General features: G+C 50.3%; 2 protein-coding genes and 1 long non-coding RNA gene across 10 annotated transcripts in view; 2 read left to right on the top strand and 1 right to left on the bottom strand.

The window, feature by feature from the left end:
• The window catches only part of Ankrd11 (ankyrin repeat domain 11), a 197387-nt gene extending 183960 nt beyond the window's left edge, over positions 1–13427 (bottom strand). For both annotated transcript variants that reach the window (XM_087206607.1, XM_013071433.3), the window contains exon 1: positions 13124–13427. The gene's annotated coding sequence lies outside the window, so the exon portion shown is untranslated. The remainder of the gene's footprint in view (positions 1–13123) is intronic.
• Positions 9–8621, top strand: LOC147830573 (uncharacterized). The gene is made up of 2 exons (XR_015450241.1): positions 9–672; positions 1055–8621. It is a non-coding gene; the product is annotated as an uncharacterized LOC147830573 (long non-coding RNA).
• An 821-nt stretch (positions 13428–14248) lies between the features above and the next one.
• Spg7 (SPG7 matrix AAA peptidase subunit, paraplegin) overlaps positions 14249–20974 on the top strand; it is a 31678-nt gene continuing 24952 nt past the window's right edge. For 2 of the 7 annotated variants that reach the window (XM_087207238.1, XM_087207064.1), the window contains exons 1-3: positions 14326–14532; positions 18163–18265; positions 19308–19397. In XM_087207238.1, the coding sequence (XP_087063364.1) occupies positions 14365–14532; positions 18163–18265; positions 19308–19397 (361 nt within the window). In that variant the 5' untranslated portion in view covers positions 14326–14364. Of the gene's footprint in view, positions 14539–18162; positions 18266–19307; positions 19398–20974 lie in introns of all 7 variants that reach the window. The other 5 variants (XM_004842640.4, XM_004842641.4, XM_087207032.1 and 2 more) reach the window with 5 other exon arrangements.

Genomic DNA, 20974 nt, shown 5'->3' with positions numbered 1-20974 from the left:
CCGCCGTGTCCGCCCCCGCCATTGGCCCGCCCCGCCGGGCGGCAGGTTGCGCACGTCATGGCGGCGAGGCGGAAGTGCGCTGCCGGGGTGAAGGGCAGACGGCGCTGATGGCTTCCGCGACAGGCCCGAGGCGGGAGGAGGAGGACGCCCGAAACGATTGGCCAAGGTCGTATGTGAGTCTCTCGGGGAGGACAGAGTGAGCCACCGGATTGGCTGCTGCGTCGCGCGGCGGGTGGGTCTTATATTTTCGGGCACTACGATTGGCCGTATCTCTTGCCGGAAGCGGGACCATGGCCTAGAAACGCGGCGCGAGTGGAAAGGGCCGGAAGGCGTGGCGTAGGCTGTCGCCCTCTGCTCCGTTGAGGCCTCGGGAGGATGGAGCCTCTGGCTGGAGCCCTCGGGCGCGGTCCTAACGCGCCTGGCTCGCGTGAAGAAGTTCGAGCGGCGCCTAGGAGACGGGAGCCTGGGCACCGTAGCCTTGGGGCAGGCGCCTAGGAGACGGGAGCCTGGGCACCGTAGCCTTGGGGCGCTGCCCGTCGCCGAATGTCGTTGTCGACCAGAGCAGTCACCGAGACGGGTCCCACCGGCCGAGTATGGAGCAGCCCTCAGCCTCTGAAAGCCCGGGGCCCTGGGCCCCTCGCGGATGTTGTTGCTCATGGAACATGAAGGAAGGTAAATAGCCTGGCGAGAAGGCCGGAAGGAGGCCGCCGGAGAACTGTCTCGCCCTGGACTTAACTAGTTTACAAACGGTGGAAAAGTTGCATTTTAGTTCGTATAGTTAGGTGGTCAGAATCGATTTGGGGGGGGCCCGGGGATTTAGCTCAGTAGTCCCGTCGCTTGCCTTGCAAGCGCAAGGTCCCGAGTTCGATCCCTGGTACCAAAAAAAAGATTTAAATTATGAAATCGTGGCTGGCAAATTCCAAAGTGGATGGGACCTTGACCTTTCCTCCTTGTGCAGCAAGTGTGGGGTTAATAAGGGACATTCTGTGGTCAAGCCCCACCACCACCTTTGGCCCTGGGCACTTTAGTTCTCAAACCTTCACCTGTTTCCTAGGATCATGGAGACGAGATGAAGATGGTGTAAAACCCGTACAACGGGGCCGTCAAGTTCTGCTGTGGAAGTATTAGTTGTGCTATAACTGTATTTGAGACTCCTCGGGGCAGCCAGATTTTGTTCTTCTTCCCCAGAACCAGTAACTTTATCAGATAAGAGCTGGACTTCGTCATCAAAACAACCACCCACAGGCTGAGAATTCATGAAAAGATTATCCAGAGGTTCCCATTTTTACCTGATCTAATTGGTAAAATTCAGAGTCCTAGACCCCCCAGCCTCACCTGTTGAATCCATTCAGATGGGAATGGATTAGGAGCTGGTATTTTTACCTTGGTTCCTGATTATACCTCATCCTTGGCAAAATTTGAAAAATACTGACCTAAACCAATCAAATGCTCTTTCTAGGTAATTTTAAATAGGAAATATAAATAAGCAGATGATTTGCCTTGGAAACTGAGCCTGAAAACATGCTAAGGTAAGAACAAACTGAAGTTCCACGGCAGCAGAACATATAAGTAAAAACAGCACAGTAGAGAAGAATACAGAGTAATAGGAAAGAATTAAGTTGTTTAATGCATTGACTGGAAAAAGTAAAAGGTTCCACAGTGTCTGCTGTGGACCAGGGTTTGGGAACCTGGTCTCCACCATCATGTGACCTACCACCGGGCAGGGAGCATGTCTACTATCAAGTCACATATGAACACCACTGCACTGTGATGTCTGTGTCTCCCAAAATTCACATGCTGAAGCCTAATCCCCAGAGTAATAGTACTGAGAGGTGGAAAAGCAGGTGGGACTTTGGGCTTCTAAAGGCAGAGCTCTCTTGAATGGGATTAGTGCCTTTAAAAAAGAAGCCTGAGGGCCGGGAAATTTAAGCTCTGCTTCAGATTGCCTGTCGAGTACAAAGTCTTGAATTTGATTCCCAGTACCAGGAACAAAAAAAGCCTGAGGGAGCTTGTTTACACCTCCCAGCCTGTGGAGAAATATAGCCATCCCTCACCAAACAGCAGATCTGTTAGTGTCTTGGGCTTCCCAGCCTCCAGAACTGTGAGGGATAAATTTCCGATATTTATAAAGCACATAGTCGGGCCAGGGATTTAGCTCAGTGTTTCCAGCCTGCTTTGCATGCCCAAGGACCCGAGTTCGATCCCCGGTTCAAAATAAATAAATAAAGCACATGGTCTCAGGTATTTTATTATAGCAGCTCAAGGGCACAAAAACCTTCCCCAGTTACAGTCTATAGCAAGTGTTCTGAACAGAGTATAGAGAGTTATAAAAAAAAAAAAAATACAAGAACAAAAATGAGGCCTAGTTTTGGGGTTGGCTTACAAAAGGTTTCTCTGAAGGATTCATATGTGAGCTCCTGCCAGCAAGATAAGAGTTCACTGGGTGAGATGTAAACATTGAGGTCTTCGCTGTCCAGTGAGTGACTCGTGGCCGTTGGCACCACTGAGCACTTGAACAGTGGGAATCTCAGGTTGACATATGCTGTAAAAGGAGTGTACACACTGGGTTTTAGACTTGGTGCAAAGGAGAAAAGAAAGTAAAATGTCCTCACAAGTAAATTTTTTGAACATGTTACATGTTAAAATGACAGTATTTTAAATATACTAATATACTACATTGAATAAAAATTAATTTTACATGGTTCTTTCACTTGTGACTATTGAGAAACATTGGGGGAGGGGATTTGAGACAGGGTCTTGCTAGGTAGCCTAGGCTGGTCTCAAATTCACTTTGATCCTCCTGCCTCAGCCTCTGAGCACTGGGATTGGCCCAGCTCATTACTGGATCTTTTACAGCACTGTGGGCCCAACCAGCTACAGTGGTACAGACCTGCAGGACCACATGCTCTGGAGGCTGAGGCACAAGATCATTTGAGCCCAGCCTGGGCAACACAGTGAGACTCTGTCTCAGAAAAGAACAGTGTGAGCTAAGACTACATCAGCCCACACAGTCTTCGTTGGCATCCCTGTAGCATGGTCCCCAGCACTGCTGGGCACAGGTTTTTCTCAAGTGCAGTTCCTGGCCCTGCCCCGAAGATAGCAATTTGAACTGGACTAGGTTCTGAGAGGCCTGTAACTAGATTGCCCACGGTCAACCTTCCGTCTCTTACAAGGCCTGTCCTGGACACCTCCATCACTGCTCTTGTTTGTTCTAATGCCTCACCACACCCTCAAAGCTCTTGCATTTGTTCTACAAACAAATTCAGGATCAGCTATTTACCAGGCACTGACCTTGAAGCTGTGATGTTAGCCATGAACACAGTCAGTCCCAGCCACAGCCATGCAAGTTCCAGTGTCTGTGTCCCTGTAGTGACAAGCTGACTTCACTAAGCGGGAGCCCAGCAAGGCTCCAGAGAACAGGGCTGCTGCACACGGGAGTGGGCGTAGGGAGTGAAGGGCCAGGCCCTGCCCTCCCTGCCAAGAAAAAAGGCATGACTTTGTTCCAGCCCTAGACAGGCACTGGGGCTTCTCTGCACCCATGCCCAGTCCCACTGGTGCTGTATCACGAGGCGCCTCCCCTTCCCTAGCAGGCTGGCAGCGGTCACTGTCCACTTCTTCCACACAGGTGCCAGAGGCAGCTGGAGAGCTGTTGGTGTAGCTCAGTGGGTTCAGTACCCAGCACCCCAAGAAAAGAAGCAGGCCATGTCCTGGCCCCCTTCCTGTGCCCTCTTCTGTGGCACTGCAGAAGCTGTCAGCCAGGCCTGGATTCAGCACCCCGGGCATCAGAATCAGAGGCCTGAGCTCACTTCACAGTCATCCCATGTTCTGCTCCCCAGTTCCTGCCTCACTGGGGCGGACCACCCTCCCATCCACAGGGCCTCGTTCCCAGGGTCCCGGAGACCAAGACCACCCCATATTTAGAACTTTTTTTTTTTTTGGTACGGGGGATGGAACTCAGAACCTTGTGATTTCTCGGCAGGTGGCGGAACCACTGAGCTAAATCCCCAGCCCTAGAACTCTTTTTTTTTTTTTTTTTTTTTTTTTGGAACTAGGGATCAAACTCGGGTCCTTGCGCTTACGCAGCAGGCGGTGAAACCACTGAGCTAAATCCCCGGCCCTCTAGAACTCTTCACCCAGTGTTCTTGTAGCCCTATCAGCTATGGGATTTTCGGGACTCTTTCCCCCAGATATTAGTTTTGGTATTGCTGGGTTGGGGGCAACTTAGCAGAACTCTGGCTCAAAAATGAAGAGGGCTGGGGCCGGGGATTTAGCTCAGTGGTTCCGTCGCTTGCCTTGCAAGCGCAAGGACCCAAGTTCAATCCCTGGTACCAAAAAAAAAAAAATGAAGAGGGCTGGCAGTAGGTGTGGTAGCGCATGCTTGTAATCCCAGGAGGATCGCTGTGACTGTGGGGCCATGCAGGGCTATATAGTGAGTTTAGCCTGAACTACATAGCAAGATTCTGTCTCAAAAAGAATAGACCAATTCATGGGTGGGGCTGTGGGTCAGAGATAGACTGTTCGTGTAGCATGTATAAGGCCCTGGGTCCCACCTCCCGCACCACAGAAAGCAGAGGCGACATCCTCAGCTCCTTGCCAGGTACTTCAAGCCAGCTCACCTGGGGAGGGCTACATGCAGGAGTCCAGACAGGCTGCAGGGCTGGTTATCCCTCAGCTCAGGGACAGCATGGAAGCCAGGCCGTCCCGCTTCTGCCACTGCACAACCCAGGTCTTTCACACTAGACGCCCTACCAGAGGGAATCGGGGTAGAATCACCGTGGTCAGTGTGGCCTCCAGGGTCCCCAAAACCCTTTGCAGCAGAGCCACAGCATTGCTGTGCTGATACTGAGGTCACAATGCCTGTCACCTTTGTCCTCTCATCAGCGCCCAAGGTGAGTCCAGAGGCCCATGATGCATCACAATGCTGTGGCTCTGACAGCTGAGGGATGTGCCTGCTGGGTTTTCAGTGTCTCTTCAGGAGGGAGGGTTTTGCTTTTTGGTTTTGTTTTGTCTGTATTTTTTGCTTTTTGAGAGAGTCTCACGATGTAGCCAGGCAGTCCTCAAACTGGTGGGAATAAGTGTTAAATGCCATGGTGTGCTGCACTCCTATAGTCCCAGCACTTGAGAGGCTGAGGCAGAAGGATCACGAGTTCAAGGGCAACCTGGACTACAGAACAAGGACTTGTCTCAAAAAACAATAAGGTCATGCTTGCTGATTCTGATCTGGATTTGTGTGCACCCCCAGGCGTGGCAGGTGTAGTGAGGCACGTGCCCTGGAAGCAGACTGGGTTTTGCCCCCACTGGCTGTGGTCTTGGACAGCGTGTGCCTCTGCAGTGCCCATCTGCAGCACACCAGCACGGCCCAGGACTCAGGAAGATTCAGCACGCACACATCCTGCCGTGAGTGGCTCTGGCACACAGAGGGGACGTGGTGTTGCTGACATTGTGTGACACCCGGGAGACGCCCAGCTCACTGCTGGGGTGTCACGCCATACTTCATCGCAGCACTTACTCTGCCACAGTGGGGTCTGTCCAAGATGTCTGCCCAGCCCAGACACCTGAACTGCAGCTCGGCACCCAGCTTCTGGAAAGGAGGCTGCAGGGACACTGCTCCCTGGGAGGGAGCCCACAAGGCTTGAAGCTTGGGGCAATTCCTACCGAAAGAGATGGGGAGAAGGGGTCCTGGGCAGTAGCAGGGTTGAGCCCACGCTGAAGCTGCCCTGCCCTGTGGGTGACAACTGTGGGCCACGCGCCCAAGGGACTTTGTGATCAGCCTGGGGTCAGGGTTAGGAGCCAGGAGCTCGCCCACTGGTACAGGGACCAGGCACCAACACTTTGCAGGAGCTCCCCCTCTCCCAACATGGTAACTGGTAACTGAGGACAGGGAGCCGCTTGGTTGGTCACTGAGCCCACTTTTACTTTTGTTTCAGTTTTGAGATAGGGTCTCACTGTGTACCCCACACTGGCCTGGAACTGGTGATCCTCCTGCCTCAGCCTCCACACTGCTGGGGTTACAGGCTTGTGTCCCCTCACCTGGCTCCCAGTTTTACTTTATAACTTTAAAAAGCATTCAGGAAATAAGAGGATAAATTTTACAGGAGTTAAATATAGAAACCAGCTACTGGGCTGTTGTGCACCTTAGCTTTAAATGCCTATAAATCATCTTTCGGTGATCTTGGGCAGTTTGCACACCTCCTTGGACTAGGCAGCCCCCCCCCCCACCCCGGAAGCAACTGCTCCCTTTCACCAGGTGGTCCTAGGTGAGTGCCCAGTCCCTCCTTGACCCTGTTTGTGTGACTAGGTCACACAATTTGCCTGTTCTGTTTAGGAAACTGCAGATTCACATAGGATTGCCTTAGGGACCAAGTAACAAACAGGCTAAAACAGCAGAGGGCCTGGATGCAGCAGAGTGGCTGAGCAAAGAGGTCCTGGCCTAGCATGGCTTTGGGGACAGAGAGAGCAAGCCCCACCTGTAGTGCATGCTGGATGTGAGGCACACAGAAAGCCAAATTACCCTCCAGCCCAGGCATCTCCAGTTTAGCCTGCTCAGCTGTGCTGCTCCCGCCAGCCAGCCGGATGTGAGCCTACAACACAGGCTCCTCCAAGGGAAGCTGCCAAGTGCACTGCAGGAAGACCTGGGGCCAGCAGATCTGCTTGTCCAACGACCACCTGCTCCTCTGCAGCCAGCCTGTGAGTGACAATGAACAGGAAGCAGTGCTGGAACTCTTCCCCTTCCTCTTCCCCTTCCTCTTCCCCTTCGACCCTGGCCTGTGGCCAGCTCCCCCAACATCATCATGGAGCCTGGTCTGGGTGCTCGGCCTACCATGCTCAGCAGCTGCTGTGCTGCGCCCTGACAGGTGCTGAGCAGAAGCAGCAGCCCAGCCTTGGAACAAACAAGAGGCCCTGGCCTTGCTGAGCCTGTGGGGACCCATCTTCTCTCCCTGTTCCCCTCTCCGCAGCAGCACCTTCCCCTCATGCTGCTCAACAGCCACACAACATCCTTCCGGCTCCAGTCTACTCAGCCAGCAGCCAAAAAGATGGATTTAAAACAAACCATGGGGGGCCGGGGATGTAGCTCAGTGGTGCCCCTCCTGCCAAGCAAGCACAAGGTCCTGAGTTTGATCCCTGCTACCAGAAAACGTAAAACAAACCTGGGGGGACCCCTGTGTGGTGGTGTCCTGGGAAGCTGGAACAGGAGAAGCCCAAGTCAGCCCATCCAGGACCCAGTCCAATTAGCAAGATCCTGTCTCCAAAACAAAAAAGGAACTGAGTATGGCACAGGCCTGTAATCCCAGGACATGGGAGGCTGAGGCAGGAGAATCCCTGCAAGTTCGAAGCCAGCCTGGGCTACATAGCAAGGCCCTGTCTCAAAAAAAAAGAGGTGAGGATAGCAGCACACACACCTGTCTTCCCAGCATCTTGGAACCATCTTGAATTTGTATATCACAAACTCAAGCCCCAGCATGGGCAATTTATTGACTTAGGGAGATTCTGTCTCAAAACAAAAACAATAAAACAAAGTCTGAGGATGTAGCTCAGTGTAAAGGCTCTGGGTTAAATCTTGAGTACCACAGAAAGAAAGAAAAAAAAAGACCTTGGAGTCCCAGGTACCTGGGAGGCTGAGGCAGAATCATAAGTCTGAGGCCAACCTGAGCAATTTGGCAAGATCCTGTCTCAAAATAAGACAGGATGTAGCACCCTTGGGTTCAATTCCCAGTACAAAAAGACCCCGAGCCTAGTGTGGCGGCACACACATGTAATCCCAGCACTTCAGAGGCTGAGGCAGGAAGACTGCTGTGAGTTCAAGACCAGCCTGAACTATACAGCTTGACCCTGTCTCAAAAACAAACAAGGGCTGGGGATTTAGCTCTGGCACCACGCCTGCCTGGCAAGTGCAACATCTTGAGTTCAATCCCCATTCTCACAAAAACAAACAAAAAAACACCATAGTCTGGGGTCTAGTCAGTGGTAGAACCACCCTTGCACACACCACGTCCTGAGTTCAACCCCTCAACACTAAAAAAAAAGACAATCCCTGTCTGCACTACTTCAGCAGCTTGCCACTGTAAGGCCAGAGCAGGGTCCCAGAGGCGGTGACAGAACCCTGGACCTGCCAGCTGTCAGTGTCCCCTGACCTGGCAGCCTTTGGCTATGTGTCTGACTCTCCTGTTAGGCCCCACCAGCTTCTGTTATGGGGCCGTGAACAGCTCCCACTGCTATACTTCACTTAGGGACAGCTCTAAAGTCCCTTCTGAAATAAGCCGGGCGTGGTAGCACAGGCCTGTAATCCCAGAACTCAGGGGCTGAGGCAGGAGGATCATCCCAAATTCAAGGTCATGGCCAGCCTGGGCTACAGAGTGGGTTCAAGACCAGTCTGCACTACACAGTGAGACCCTGTCTCATTAACAAAAAAAAAAAAACTAAATTTTGTGTTTTATATATATATTATTTCTTTTCTTTTCATTTTGGTACCGGGGATCAAACTCGGGACCTTGCACTTGCCAGGCAGGCGTGAGGCCACTGAGCCACATCCCTGGCCCCATGTTATGTAAATTTATTTTGTACAATTTTTTTTCTTTTGTTATAGTGTTAGAAATTGAACCCAGAGCCTCAAGCATACACTCCACGAGCTTGCACTGAGCACTAACATTTTTTTTCAGCTCTTGGGATTGAACCCAAAGCCTTCACATTGAGCTCCATTCCAACCCTTTTTTTCTTGAGACAGTCTTGCTGTGTCTTGCAGTCCTCTTGCTTCAGCCTTTCAGAGCGCTGGGATGACAGGCGTCCACCACCACAACTGGCCCAGCAGTCTTTTCTGCAGTCTGCCCTGACCACTTCTGTCTCGTGCTTTGTCCCCAGGCCCAAGCACCACCTCTGCACACCCTATTCTTGGCTTGCTCTGCTTGCTTCATCCCTCCCTGGCAGCAGAGGCTCACTGCAGACCGACCAATGCAGCCCTGGCCCTCTGCTGTGTCCACCCTCGGAGAGAACCCAGCAGGGAGGGCAAGCTCAATAAACGTCTTAGAAGTGGTCCATGTGTCCCAAAGGCAATGTCCTTTGCTCTCCAGGCCCCTCACTGGCTGCTGATGCTGCCTTGGGGCTTCTCATCAAGGGCCCCAAAAGTGCTTCAGACACTCCAGCCACCAGCTCCTCACCACCTCTCTCTGTGGTCTCTATTCTGGGACCAGGAGCAACCCCAGGAGTCTCCTGGTCCTCTGGCACTGCCACCCTCCCTTGTGACCCTGTCTGTCTGTGTTCTGCATGACAAAGCATCTACAGGCCAGCGTCCCTAGGGGCAGGCCTTGGAAATTCCCAGTGGATGGGACAAAGGCATCTCCTCCTTCAACTGCTGACTGAGGCAGGGGTGTGGTATGTTCCCTGGTCAAGAGTCCCTCCCTGGGAGGCCGGGGGTGTCCAAAGTTCAACATGGTGCAGGGGAAATCCTATAGCAGCACTGATCTGCTTAAAACCCAGACCAGCAGGGTCCAAGACAAGCCAACTAATGACAATCTGTGATACTGATCACAAGGCCAATGGCAAAGGACCCCACCCTTCAGGAAAATGGCCAGTTCTGTCCCCTCAGGCAGGAAGGGCAGTTGTGCTAACTGCTGGCTGGAACTCTCCCGTGAGGACATGGAGACCACGGCTCCATCCCAGGCACACCAGCCACGGGGTCCTGCTGGAATGAGAACAGTGGGGAAGCCATCCACACCTGCAGACCCTTTCTTGCTCCAAACACTGTATCAGTCCCCTGTCCAGTACTCTTGGGACCACAAGACCAGAGACAACAAGCCAGCTACTCTGCCAGGCATATGCCTGTGACCCCAGCACTCCGGAGGCCAGCCTGGGCTACATAGTGAAGCCCTGTCTCAAAAAACCAAAACCAAACAAGTGATAAGAAGTTCCTGAGGGCTGGGATGTGGTTCAGTGGTTGTTATGGCTTGTGTTTAGAGCCCTCCAAAGCCTCATGTGGATGAGACAGGGCTTTCTTTTCCAGAGGTGGCTGAATCTGGAACACGTGATGCTGGGATTAAGGACGTGTGATTACTAAACCACCACACGTGAGTGATTTATTTGGCACCGTCTTAATCCCAGTAGTCTGGATGGGATAAAAGAGGCAGAAAGTCACTGTTAAGCTCCCTTGTTGCTTCTGCCATCTTCCGCCATGAACTGTTGCCCCTCTGCCACCCTGCCTTGGAGCCAGCTGATCATGGACTGAAACCTCTACAGACTGTGAGCTAAATAAATCCTTTCCCCTTTAACTTTGGGTGTTGGGTATTTTGTCTCAGCAATGAGAGAAAAGTAACTACCATATGGGCATTTACCTAGCATGTCTAAGGCCCTGGGTTAAATCCCCAGTACAAAAATACCAAAAATAATTAGTTGCTATCAAATTTGGGGAAAAGCTAATAATTATTTGCTCAGATATTAATAAGGAAACATGGATCTTAATATCACAAAGGGCTGGGCACAGTACTACAGGCACGGCTGCAGTTCCACCTACATGCTTGGGACACTGAGGCAGAAGGACTGCAAATTCAAGACCCGCTTAGGCTACACAGCAAGTTCAAGGCCTGGACTACACAGTAAGACGCTATCTGAAACACACACATACACTCACACACACACACCACCCAAAATTGACTTCTGTTTCCAGAATATTAAAATCGTATTCCTATCTTGTAGATTTCCAGCTGGTATTGGGTAGGCCCCGGGGCCCAGGACCCTTGCATCAACACAGAACTGGGCAGCTTCCCAGGATGGGCTGGGGACAGGCATGCCCTCTGTTCACAGCACACACAAGTTCATAGGGCTGCCTCGCACCCCCAGGGCCTCCTCGCTGATGGACCTAATGCTGTCGGCCAGCACCTGGCATCAGGGCAGCGGTTCAGAGTCCTGGGCTGTGTCTTGACTCAGCCCATGCTGGCCCCGAGATGGCCTCAGACAGTGGAGACAAGACGGGAAACCACACCTAAGCGTTCCAGTGCATAAAGAGTTCAGTGAGGTGAACTGGTAATGAGGAAGTACCAGTCAGCAAGCACATTCGAAAGCACAAAAGAATCAAGGCAGAAGTTACGGAAATTGCCCAGAATAAAGGATAGCCAACATCCAGGCATTTGGTAGCTCTGAAAAGAGGTCTGAGAATGGAGGAAGATCCAAGGAGCCAACTCGCCCATGGACCCCTCTCATTTCCTGGGGCATCTGTTTTTGGTTTGTTCAGGGGTGTTTTGGGTTTTTTGGTACCAGGGATCAAACTCTGGACCTTGCACTTTTGAGGAGAGCAGCGGAACCACTGAGCTAAATCCCTGGGCTTTTTTTTTTTGGTACCGGAGATCGAACTTGGGTCCTTGTGCTTGTGCAGCAGGCGGCAAAACCACTGAGCTAAACCCCCCCGCTCAAGGGGCGTTTTGTTTTTGAGACAGGTTCTTGCTATGTACTTCACAATGGCCTTGAACTCTATGTAGCCCAGGCTGGCCTCATTCACAGTAATTCTCCTGCCTTAGCCGCTAGAGTGCTGGAATTACAGGCGTGCACCATCACGACCAGCCCAGTCCCTTTTTATTTTGGAAACTCAATTGCCCAAGCTGGGCTGGAACTTGATATCGTCCTCCCTCAGCCTCCCAGAGTGCCGGGCGCACGCACAGGTGTGTACCACCACCACAGCTCAGACCGTAGGGCACCTGCCTCCTCCAGGAAGTCCCTCTTGCTGGGCCTTGGCTCTGCCACCCCAGAGCCAGGATGGAAGCAGCTACATCCACTTCTCAACTGCAACGCCCCATTAGAGCCAGCTGAGTTTGAGTAAATTAGTTGGGAGGCCCTTTCCCAGGCCCTTATTTCTCACAACACAGCCGTAATAACTCCCTGGCGTAAATGGCTTTCTGGTTCACAAGCTGCTTTCACATCTGTTTACTCCATTTTATCTTTATAACAATCCTGTGGGAAACCCAAGGCTGACATTAGCTGGCTTTGTGGATAATTATCCCCATTTTACTGATGAGAAAATTGAGGCATGGAGAAGTTAATAACTTGCTCAAGGCCACAGGCTGGAAAGATAGGGCCCAATGTTCTTTCCACAGACCTGCCCTCTTGCACTGCCTCTGACTGAATCACCAGGCAGAATCTAGACTGCAATAGCAATTTTATTTTAAATTGTGGTAATAGAATTGCATCCAGATACTCTCATAAACATATTCAAATCCATTAAAGGCTGAGTTACAAATTCTCTTTAACACCGGTGTGCAGGGGTGGGGTGACTTGGTCACCTCCCATCAGGGCCCTGTTGCACCAGCTCCTATGAGTACAAGAAGACACCCTTGGGAAGTTTGCTAGTCACAAGACGACCCTGGGGAGAATGAGGCAGGACACAACTGCTAGAAGCCACAAAGTGGACAGAACAATACTCTCTGGTCTTAACCAGTTGAAGAAAATGCAATGGAGGTGCTGGGCGTGGTGACACACATCTATAATCCTAGCACCAGGGAGGCTGAGGCAGGAGAAATGCCTCAAGTTCAAGGCCAGCCTGAACTACATAGTGAGACCCCATCTAAAAAAACAAAACAAAATATTAGTGGAAGAGGAAATGGGAAGCATGGATTAACTGTGAAGGAAGATTGTAAGAACAAGAGAAACAATGGGAAAAACAATCAATGAAAATCAGTGGTATGCCCACAAACCAACTTCCCAACCACAGTGGGCACCACAGGGGCCACCTCGAAGGACACTCAGCAGACACCCCCAGGCCTTTCATTTTGGACCACAAGGAACACAGGTGGTCTCTGCAGCACGTAGCCCCCAGTGTGTGGGCCAGCTGCACGTGTGGCCTTGTGTTAATGGGCAGGGCAGTAGTATGCAGGCCCAAGCACCTCCAGACCAGCCTTGGAACTGTCGTCAGCCCTAATTCTGATCTTGGGCAGTGGATTTTTTTCTCAATCCCATTTTCCTTATCTGTAAAATAGATATGAGAAATATTTACTTTATAGAGCTGTGAATATTACATCAGAGTGTTTGACATGGAGCCAGGCACCAGTCAGCACTCATAATGCTGGTTCTTGTTAAAATGATTCATTGTTAGGCATCTGGGGAACACAAAGAAACACAGAGACAAACTCAGTCACTGGAACCCTACCTCTGTGGCAGATCGCTTAGCTTCAGCCTTTGGAGCAGTGAGCACTCAGCCAGATCTGGGCAGACCACAGCTCTCAGTTGCCCTCCCGCGGCTCCATAAGGTGGACGGACAGTGTGGCCCTGCCTGGGCCATCAGTATAGCTGCCCATGGGATGAGAAAACAGTTCCCCTCTTCCTTGCTGCTGGTACCGCGCTTCCGCATTTCCCATGAGTAGCATATGGCCTGCTGCATGGCCTGGGCACTAAGCCTGGCTGGGTGCCGCGGTCGATCATGGCGGGCGGGCGGGGGGGGGGGTGACTTCCAGAAGTGAGTCAGCTGGCCTTCAGGAGAAAACGAGCAAGCTGGTCTGAGGAGATGGTTATCCACGTGAAATTAAGGATCTGTAGAACAAGTCCCACTCCTGCATGAGCCACGAAGTGCTTAGAACTTTCCTTTCCAAACTCTTTCCTCTTCTGCCCTTCCAGCTGCAAGCTGAACTTGTTTGGGGCTCCAGAAACAAAAGAAGACAACTGTCACTTCCTGTGAACATTAACCCTTGGTGGGCTTCAGCACAGGCTCCTTAGCCCTCTCGGGACGATAAACGGCCATGGCGGCTCGCTGCGCCGACTTCTGACTTCGGAAGGGCTCTACCTCTGCGGCCGGGACCCCAGATCCCCGCTCCCTGGCACACCATCCACTCCACTCTTCAGAAGGCCCCGGGCCTGCTGGCAGTGCTAGGAGGACACCAATTGGCCCCAAATTAACAAAGCAGGGAGGAGGACTCAATCACACCCCTTTAGACTTGAAAACCAACCAGCCAGGCCCTGAGCAGACCTTGCAGCTGAGCTGGAAATAAGATCCAGGCAACCGCAGCTTGCTCAAGGAAATCCAGGGACTCCGCGGCCTGCTCCAGACCTTCGCCCCCCACCCCGCCGGCCCGCTGGCGGACTCGGCGCTGGGGTCACGGGATCAGGGAGCAGGGAGCGTAACCCCGCAGGCTGACAGTTCGGATATGGACAAACTCCTGACGGGGGGGGGGGGGGGGGGACTCGCGGAGCTTAGCACACATCGGATCTCACGACTGCCAGAAGCCAGGCCCCTTATTCGGAACCAGCCAGGCGCGAGAGGCGGAGCCTGGGAGACTTCGACCGAGCATGCGACCTGAGGAGCCGGGACTGCGCAGGCGCCCGAACCTTCGCTGTCCTGCCCCAAGTGCGCGTGCACGGAAGAATCCCGACTGCGCAGGCGCTTCTCCGGGCAACATGGCTGCCGTGTTGCTGCTGCTGCGCATCCTCCGTCAAGGCCCGGGGCCGGGTCCCGGGCGCCTGTGGGGCCTAGGCTCAGGCCTCTTCTTCGGGCCTGCGAGCAGGCCATACGTGGTCTGCAGGCCTCCGTTGGGTGTCGCCGGGGCGGGAGGCCGAGCTCTTCAGGTAAAGGTGCGCGCAGCCTTCCAGACTCACGGCTCTTCTGGCCCCTGACCGGGTCCCAGCCTCTTGCTGGGAGTTGACCTTTCTGCCTGGTTCCCAGGCGTTTTGGATGGAATCCAGTAAAGGTGCTACCGCTTTCTAGGAGAGCACGGGTTTACATTGACCCACATCGCCGGGTGGATCACAAACGAGTCCTAGCGCTTTCCAAGAAAATCTGTTTGTCGCTCGGAGCGGCTGTGGGCGCAAACCTTGTGCACGAGGGTAGCTGGTTCCTGACAAGTCCATGGAAACCCCGCGGTGTTCCAGCTCTGCCAGACGGGCACCTTGGCCTGAAAACAGACATCTTCATGTCATCTTAAAACCTTGAAGTGGTGCTCAGACCATTCACATTTCAGGGAATTGTAAACATTACAAATAAACTTTTATTTTTCAGTACGGTGGATTGAATGCAGGGCGTCTCACTGAGCTACATCCTAAACCCTTTTCATTTTATCTTACTTTACGTGTTATAACTTTTTCTTTTTTTTGAGACATGGTCTTGCTGTGTAGTCCAGGCTGGCCTTGCACTCACTGTGTAGCCCAGGCTGCGGTCCAACTTGTGGCAGTCCTCTTGCCTCAGCCTCCCAAGTGCAGGGATTATGGGTGTGTGCCACCACATGGGGCGCCCCCCCCATCAAGGATCGAACTCAGGACCTTGCGTTTGGGAGCCTTGCATGGCACCACTGAGCTAAATACCTGGCCCCTGGCTTTATTTTTATTTTGATGGTCTTGCTAAGTCACTAAATTGTCCAGGCTGGGCTCGAACTTGTGATCCACCATCCCAGGCTCCCAGAGGGCTGGGTTTGCAGGCACGTGCCATCATGTCTAGCTATATTGAGTTTTTAAAAAAAGTTTTTAGTCTGCATTATTAAAAACCTTTAGTTCTGTTTAGGAGGAAAATCATTTCTTTAGTCAGACCCTAGGTTTATCCTATGAAGATAGGGGATGAAGTAGTTAATAAATATATACTTAAGCAGTGTGTGTCTGGGTCTGTCTGGGTGTGTGTGTGTGTGGTATTGAGAATGAACCCAGAGTTTCCCACATTTTAGGCAATCACTCTGGTACTGAGTCACACTCCAAATTCTTTTGGGGGGAGCGGGGGAGACAGGTCTCACTAAGTCACCAAATTGCCCAGGCTGGCCTCAAACTTGCAATCCTCCTGCCTAAACTTCCGGAGTACCTGAGATTACAGGTGTCTGCCACCTGACCTGGGACAGTCACAGCCCTATAAGCAGATTTCAGTGGTGGTTGTTTTGGTTTTGCAGTTTTGTTTTGTCTTGAGACAGAGTCTCACAAAATAGTTCAGGCTGGCCTTGAAATTGTGGCCATCCTCCTGCTTCAGCCTCCCTAGTGCTGGTGTTACAGGCATGTGCCACCATACCTGGCTTGTAAGCAGATTTTGTATCAACGCTGGTTGCACTAATAAAGCACCCTCAGTTTAAACTGTTTAGGGCTGACTTTTTTTGTTTTGTTTTCTGTTTACAGCTGGTCTTGGCCAGGCGTGATGGTGCAGCTTGTAATCTCAGCACTCAGGAGGCTGAAGCAGGAGGATCATCTTTAGTTCAAGGCCACCCTGGCCTACATAGTGAGTCTACATAGTGAGGCCAGCCTGAACTACATACTGAGACCCTGTCTCAAGAAAAAAAAGCAAAAGGGCCGGGGATTTGGCTTAGTGGTTCTGCTGCCTGCCTCGCAAGCACAAGGACCCGAGTTTGATCCCTGGTACCAAAAAAAAGAAAAAAAAGAAAAAAGGCTGGTGTTGAACTCACTGGTAGCCCAGGGTAAGCTGGAACTCTTGGTGATCCTCCTGTCTCAGCCTCCCAAGTGCTGAAATTACAGGCATGTGACACCATGCCTGATTTAGGGCTGACTTTGAAGAATGTGATTGGTTGTTTGTGTTTTTTTTAGATAGCATCTCCCCATGTATCCTATCCAGCTTTCAATCCTCCTGCCTCAGCCTCCTGAATGCTGGGATTATAGGTGTATACCACCATGGCTGGCCAGTTTTGTGGTTTATCTCCTACACTGATGTTGGTCATTTACTGGATTCAGTCCGAATTCTGTAGCCCTCACTGAGCCAAGAATGATAGTAATGAAATGTGATAGTAAATCAGTGGCATAGACTAGGGATTTTCAGCCCATTGCTAACAGGAAGTTGCATGTAATGTACTCCTTAGCAAAGAGCTTTGAGCAGAGCATTCCTCTTCTCCCTAGCAGCAGCACAGGGAGGAGCTAAGGAGAAATTTAAAGGGGAAAAGAGAAATTGACAACACAGAGATAGAGAAAATATTAAATTGGACCATTGAGACCAGGACTGGTGGGCACACCTGTAATGCCAGCACTCTGGGAGACTGAGGCAGGAAGATCATAAATTCAAGCCCAGTCTGGGCAACTTAGTGACTTAATAAGACCCTATCTCAAAATTTTAAAAAGGGCTGGAGATGTAGTTCAATGCCAAGGCCCAGAATTCACTCCCCAGTACTACACAAAAATAAATAAGTAAATAAATTGGCCCATTGATCTTAAGAACATTTGGCCTTGGGATGTAACTTAGAGGTAGAGTGTTTGCCTAGTGTGGGAACTTCTGAGTTCAATCTCAGTACTGACAAAACTGTGAGGACCCCCGCCAAACCACTCTTAACACAAAGATAGGAGCAAAAAAGCAGCTTTTAATGCAAGTGACTCCGGTCAGTGTTGAGAGCCCCGAAAAGAAGTTTGTTCCTTATACCTCTTTTTACATCTACAAAGCTTAATTCCATTGGAGTTTCCCTGGGAATAGAGCAAGCAGGATTTCACAAAGCAGAGCAGTGGAGGGGAGAAAGCAAAGAGTTCTGGCAGGAATTTCTGAGTCCGTTATGCTCCTTTAGTGACAGATTACGGAAGTTGTCATGGCTGCTCAGGTACATTCTACAAAGAGCATAGTTACCTAGTTCACCCATAGTTGCCCAGTTTTGTATGGAGGGGTGATCTTTCTCAGTACTGCAAAAAAAGGAACATTGAATACTTTTTTTTTTCATTGAATTCTTTCAAGTGGGAAAATGTTCATGTAGGAAAGAGAAGGCCTGGGGATTTAGCTCAGTGGTTGCGGTGCCAGCCTCAAAAGCGCAAGGTCCCAAGTTTGATCCCTGGTACCAGAAAAAAAAGGAAAGAGAACGCTAAAAACTTCCTGCTGGAGATGCTCCCAAGGAGTTATTTTCTATTGACCCACACGGAGGGTGTGGGGGGGAGGCAGAGCTTTAGCTGGAAGCACAGCAGTCAGGCCTCTGCTGTTTGTCTGACTTGGTAGCTCTGGACATTTAGGTATTACCTCAACACTTTGAAATAATCCTCATTCTATCCACATTCCAGGGCAGTGTGAACATTACAAATAAAGACAAACTTAAGGTTTTTGTTTTTTGGGTTTTTTTAGTACCAGGGATTGAACTCAGGTCCTTGTGCCTGTGTAGCAGGATTTAGCTCAGTGGTTTCACCGCCTGCTACACAGGCGCAAGGACCCGAGTTCGATCCCTGGTACCAAAAAATATATATATTTTGTCTCCATTGCTTTGGTGTACTTGTGGTCTTCACGTAACTCAGTCTTGTTTTGTTTTTTAGAGTTTGCAATCGAGAATGCTAACACCTGCCTTTGAAGGGATTGCTGGACTGTTACTGAAACAGTATCTCATTCAAAATCCAGTGGGACTCTGGCGACTTTTAGGTGTGTGTCTATTGGTAACAAGTGGCACGCAGAGGTTGTTGTGTTTGTGAATGCATAGTCACACAGTATACAGTATTTGCATCCATGATGAACCACATGTTTGGTGGGGCCAGAAGACCATAACTGAGTTGGAAAATGCCTGTTGCCCATTGATGTAGCAATTACCAGTGTGTTCCAGGGGCTTGTGGTGTTCAAGACAGAAACACTGAGCAGGGCCCAGGAGCAGTAGGCTCTGCCATTTAGGTCCAGGAAAATATGTGGTCGTGTTGACATGACGATGAAATCACCTAATGAAGCATCTGTCAGAACATACTGTGTTGTTAAATAACGTGTGACAGGATAACATTGCTACTTTGACATTGACTAGAAAACAAAGAGTAATTACTATAAGGAGCCTTAGCTTCTATTTATTATGAGCCCTATTGCATCCACAGTCTTTGGATAAACTGAAATGAAGTTTATGTGTGTCCAACCTATAAACCCACCTTTTTTGCCCTCTTTTTTTTTTTTTTTGGTACCAGGGATTGAACTCCGGTCCTTGTGCTTGCAAGGCAGGCAGCGGAACCACTGAGATAAATCCCCAGCCTTTTTTTGCCCTCTTTTAAAAGTGTTATAATAATAAAATATTTTAAAAGGAAGTTTTGTTATTTTTATATGTTAACTATATTTCTTTTTTTTTGGAGGGGGCCTCTGGGGATTGAACCCAGGGCATTTACACTAAGCTACTTCCCCACTCCTTTTTTATTGTGAGGTAGGGGCTCACTGAGTTGCCCAGGCTAGACTGGAACTTGTGATCCTCCTGCCTCAGCCTCACAGAGTGTTGGGATAATAGGCATGTGCCTAGTTCATTATTCTATAATTAACATATACTGTAGTAAGAATGATAGAAAGAAATACTTTATTAGCTCGCATTGATAACTCATGGATGTAGATTTCAGATGGTTTCAGTTGTGACTTGGTTTTTGAGAATGTGCTGTTCTCCCTTGTGTCTGCTCTGTAGGTACAAACCATGGTTGTTACATTGTTTCCCTCTTGCTTGCAGGTGGTACTTACTATTTTACTACTTCAAGAATGAGGCAGAAGAATAAAGACAATGATAAATCCAAAGGGAAGGCCCCTGGAGATGATGAAGGTACACCTGTCTGATGCCCTAAAGCGGTGGCTACCTCTGGCTGTCTTCATGTGTGCTCTCCTCTCAGCAAGGAGGAGCCAGCCTTGAAAGTAGGGGGAGCCCAGGCTCCTGGGCCTGCCTGTGCTAGTCCACATACATACACACACAGCCTGTTTCTAAGTGAATCCGGGGTTCTTTGTACATGTTTTTTTTGAGACAGTATCACTGTAGGTTTTGAGATGATATCACTGTAATTCAAGCTGGCCTTGAACTCACTATGTAGCCCGAGCTGACCTCAAACTTCCAATGGTTTTCCTGCCTCAGCCTCCCAGTGCTGAGATTGTCAGTGTATGCTACCACGCCCAGCTGTGCATATTCCTTTAGGGACATTTCCAGGGGCACTTGTGCCTCTGCATTTCGTTCAGAAAGGCCTGAAGGCAGATAGACTTTCTGTGTGTGCACAAAAGGATGCATCTCAGATCTGTCCAGAGTGCTCACTGCACTCCTGGTAAGCACAGCCCTGCCCCTGGGCTTGGGACACAGGCCCCAGGGGAGAGCGAGAAGCAGACGATAGTCCAGCACATGCCGCAGAGTGCAGCGCGAGAGTAACTGTCATGAAGCAGCTCACTCGGCTTCTGGTCCTGTTCACATGATCACTTGCAAAATCTAAGAATGCCCTGCCTGACTTAGGTCTCCTTTCTGTGCTGGGATTGGAACTCACTTGATAGTGTGGAGAGTGAGGGCTTGAATTGAATTGACCTAGTTTGTGAGACCTGTAAGTTAGAAGCTGATTGCAAGCTAGACATGATGGTGCACGGCTGTGGTCCCAAGACTTGGGAGGCTGAGGTGGGAGGATCCCCACGAGTCTGAGGCCAGCCTGGGCTACATAGTGAGTTCAAGGCCAGCCTGACCTGCAGAGTGAGACCGTGTCTCACAAACCTGGAAACGGGCTGGGGATTTAGCCCAGTGGTTTCACCACCTGCTGCACAGGCGCAGGGACCTGAGTTCAATCCCCGGTACCAAAAAAAGAACAACTGGGGGCGGGGGGAAGCTGATTGTTTGCTTTTAACTGTTTGGAGCTAATAATGTAGAAACTGTTAATTCTTAGGAATAATTAGTGTGTGCTTGGCACTATACTAAATGAAATTACAGGGATGTAGCTCAGTGGTTTCGGTGCCTGCCTCACAAGTACGACGTCCCGAGTTCGATCTCCAGTACCAAAAAATAAAGAAATCACATACACAATAACAGCTCTTAATTTTCTTCCCAAAATAGGATTGCTTTTTACAGTACTGGGGAGTGAACTCAGAGCCTTCACACTGAGCTACATCCTCAGCCTTTTTATTTTTATTTTTATTTTTATTTTGAGACAAGGTCTGGCAAAGTCACTGAGTTGTCCAAGCTGGTTATTTGTTTTTGTTTTTGTTTTCCCAATCTGGTTTTAAGTATTTACTTTTTTTTTTTGGTACCGGGGATCAAACTCGGGACCTTGTGCTTGTAACACAGGGAACAGAACCACTGAGCTAAATCCCCAGCCCCTCCAACCTGGTTTTAAACCTTCTTCTTCTTTTTTTTTTTTTCCCTCGGTACTGGGGATC

The sequence above is a fragment of the Heterocephalus glaber genome, unplaced genomic scaffold (assembly GCF_053883595.1).
Source record: "Heterocephalus glaber isolate CG9 unplaced genomic scaffold, H.glaber_assembly_v1.0 deba00000071, whole genome shotgun sequence".
Taxonomy (NCBI): Eukaryota; Metazoa; Chordata; class Mammalia; order Rodentia; family Bathyergidae; genus Heterocephalus; species Heterocephalus glaber.
The sequence above is the reverse complement of the archived record's forward strand: the minus strand, read 5'-3'. Positions and strand labels throughout refer to the sequence as shown.